The following is a 2,964-nucleotide window of genomic DNA, read 5'->3' on the forward strand; positions in this document are numbered from 1 at the left end:
GTTTGGACTCGGGCTAGAGCCTGGGCTCTGAGACCCAACCCCCTTGCCAGGCTCCAGAGCCTGGGCTCCAGCCCAAGGCCAAATATTTACACTACAATATTTTGCCCCACAGCGCAAGTCCAAGTCAGCCTGGGCCAGCCACAGGTCTTTTATTGCAATGTAGACATACTCTCAGGTGCTTAACTCTCATTGATTCTCAGTGGGAATTAGGCACTCTACTGTCATTTGAAACAAAGTCTTCCCCCCAAAACTGACTTGCCCAAGGTTACACAATAAAGGTGCCTAGTTAGAGTCTGTGGTGTAGTTTTAACTCAAGTTATTAAATGCTCATCTAGATACTTTACAAACATTTGTGTACTGCAACAAACTTGTGTGGAGTGTCCAGATTAGTATTTTAAAAGTGTTAAATTGAGTCAGTAAGCAAATAACTAATTAAAATAGCACTGTAAACTGTAGTCTAGAAATAAATGTTGCACCAGTTTAACTAAAGTAATCATTTGAAAATCAGTGCAAGACCTTGGGCAGGCATTCTTATTTGAAAAATAATAATAATAAATAAATAAATTAGTGGAGATATCCTATCTCCTAGAGCTGGAAGGGACCTTGAAAGGTCATCAAGTCCAGCCCCCTGCCTTTACTAGCAGGACCAAGTACTGATTTTGCCCCAGATCCCTAAGTGGCCCTCTCAAGGATTGAACTTATAACTGTGGGTTTAGTAGGCCAATGCTCAAACCACTGAGCTATCCCACCCCCTTAAAATGAATCACTTTAAGCTTAATCAATACAAACCAGGTTTATATTGGAAGAGTGTCCACACAGCCTTTTGCACTGGTTTAACTCAGTACTACTTCTTGGCCATGGGAAGGGTGAATGATCAGACTGGCTGGGGAGAAGACAAGCTAGCCTTTAAGGTTCTGCTACAGGGAAGATGAGTGTCTTCTTTTGACCACCCCTCCCCTTCCTGTGCCTCTTTGCACATGGGGGTTGGGTGAAGACAGGATTTTTTTTTTTTTTTTTAACCAAACTGAAGTTTATTAGTAGCCTAGATGGCATGACAGGAATTTATGATCGTGGTCTCTCTTTCTTGCCCTTGTACAAGGCTAAGAGAGAAACATTGGCTACTTTGACAACCTTGAAGCGGACACCAGGAATGTCACCAACAGCGTGACCTTTCCGACCAAAGCCAGCAACTAGAACTTCATCATTTTCCTCAATGAAGTTCAAGCAACCGTCATTAGGAACAAAGGCTGTTATTTTCTTGCCGTTCTTGATCAGCTGAACTCTGACACATTTCCTGATGGCAGAATTGGGCTGTTTAGCCTCTACACCAACTTTTTCCAGGACAATTCCCTTCGCATGGGAAGCTCCTCCAAAGGGGTTGGCTTTCAGGGCAGTACCCAAGTGAGCCTTCTTGTATTGCTTGTTGTGCCATTTCTGATCCCGGCGGTGGCTGCGAAGCTTTCTAGCAGTACGAAGCCCACGGCACTTACCCATCGCGCTGCTGCTGGCCCGAGCCGCAGAGAGAGAGAGAGACAGGATGAGTGGCAGGGAGCTCCACCTCTTCTAACCATCCAATTGCCAATTCAGAGAGGGTGTGGGAGCTGACTGGCTCCACTAATCCCCCTTTCCTGGGTGTTTAAGCATTGCTGGGCACATAACAGCAGAAAACTGCCTTACCCTATAGGGGTCAGAGTAGGGTTTCCAGGGTCGCCTTTTGGAGTCAGGAAGGAATGTTACCCTCTAGGGAAAGTGTCAGGTGGAGTTTTATGCCTTCCTCACCGCATGCGGGAGACCTGGTAGGCGGGGTTAAGAAGGAAGAGATGATACAGCTTAAAAAATAAGAGGAAGCATGTAGAAATCTCAAATATTGTCACAGCTGGCATCCAGTGTGAGTAAGAGGCTTTAAAGGGCCAGTTCCTGAGGTAAACGTGAACACAGACCCTGCATGGCACCCTGTGGGCCAAGAGGTGCTCTTAAAGTTCCCTCAGACAGAACTCCCCTCATCTGTACTCTCATTCCCCTTCATTGGCCAGGAGGCTCATTAGTGACATACTAGGAAGGTTGGGTTAAGTGAGCCAACCCTCCTTCCTTGGTTTTATGGCTTGAGGCCATTCACTCCTGCTCTGGACCTGATTAATACCAGCTTGTTAGAGGGAGGGGGTCAGACCCCTCCCTTTCAATGTTAAAATTTAATAAAGTTGTGGCCTGCCACTTTAAATTCACTCACATGTCTGCCATCAATCTCCTGATAAACTGATCTTAAATCACACCTTTAGTTAAACTGGTGGAACTGTGGGTGTAAACAAGTCCTTAATCTGCAGTAGAGGTGGTAATGGGATCTGTCTCTCCCAGTCCTATGCCTCTTTTGTATAGGCAAAAATGTACAGTAAACATGAAAAAACATACATGTCTGATATTGCAGAGGCTGGATTAAGAAACCATTTAAAATGTGGCCTCTTCCTCTTCACAAATCTCTGTTCATCTCACTCCTATGAAAGGAAGTGTCAGCCTGAGCAAGATAGAAGTGTTCAGACATAAGGAGTTACATCTGGAGGCCTTTGTGAAATAAACTTAGCCAAGAGAAGAACTTGAACTTTTTATCCCCCACCACTTTCCTTCCTACATTCAGAGTCTGTATGCTTTCTAGAATTTATCACAATTGCAGAAATAGACATTCAAATCAAGATTTATAAACAATGAAGTTCAGTCTAAGGTATGTGTGGTTTTGTCCCCTCAAGGACTATACACATGAAATACAATTTAAAGATTTTGAAATAAGAATTTAATGTGTTCCATAAACTCAGTCTTCCTCTTTAACACCTTACCAGAAAAAGCTGGTAGTCTTTAAACAGCTTTCTAAATATTGCAAAACGGGTGAAACAGGAGAAATTTGTCACCTGAGATCATTTTGTAAGCAGAGAATACAGCTGGTATCATTTTAACTTTACAACAATGGGTATAAAA

General features: G+C 43.6%; 1 protein-coding gene across 1 annotated transcript; it reads right to left on the minus strand.

Moving 5' to 3' along the window:
* Positions 1–1,020: 1,020 nt before the first annotated feature.
* On the minus strand, positions 1,021–1,530 carry LOC112110755 (40S ribosomal protein S23). The gene has a single exon (XM_026653722.2). The coding sequence runs from the start codon at positions 1,492–1,494 to the stop codon at positions 1,063–1,065; it is 432 nt and encodes a 143-aa protein (XP_026509507.1). The 5' UTR covers positions 1,495–1,530; the 3' UTR covers positions 1,021–1,062.
* Positions 1,531–2,964: the final 1,434 nt, after the last annotated feature.

Source organism: Terrapene carolina, unplaced genomic scaffold (genome assembly GCF_002925995.2).
Source record: "Terrapene carolina triunguis isolate 2854851 unplaced genomic scaffold, T_m_triunguis-2.0 Scaffold147, whole genome shotgun sequence".
Lineage (NCBI taxonomy): Eukaryota > Metazoa > Chordata > Testudines > Emydidae > Terrapene > Terrapene triunguis.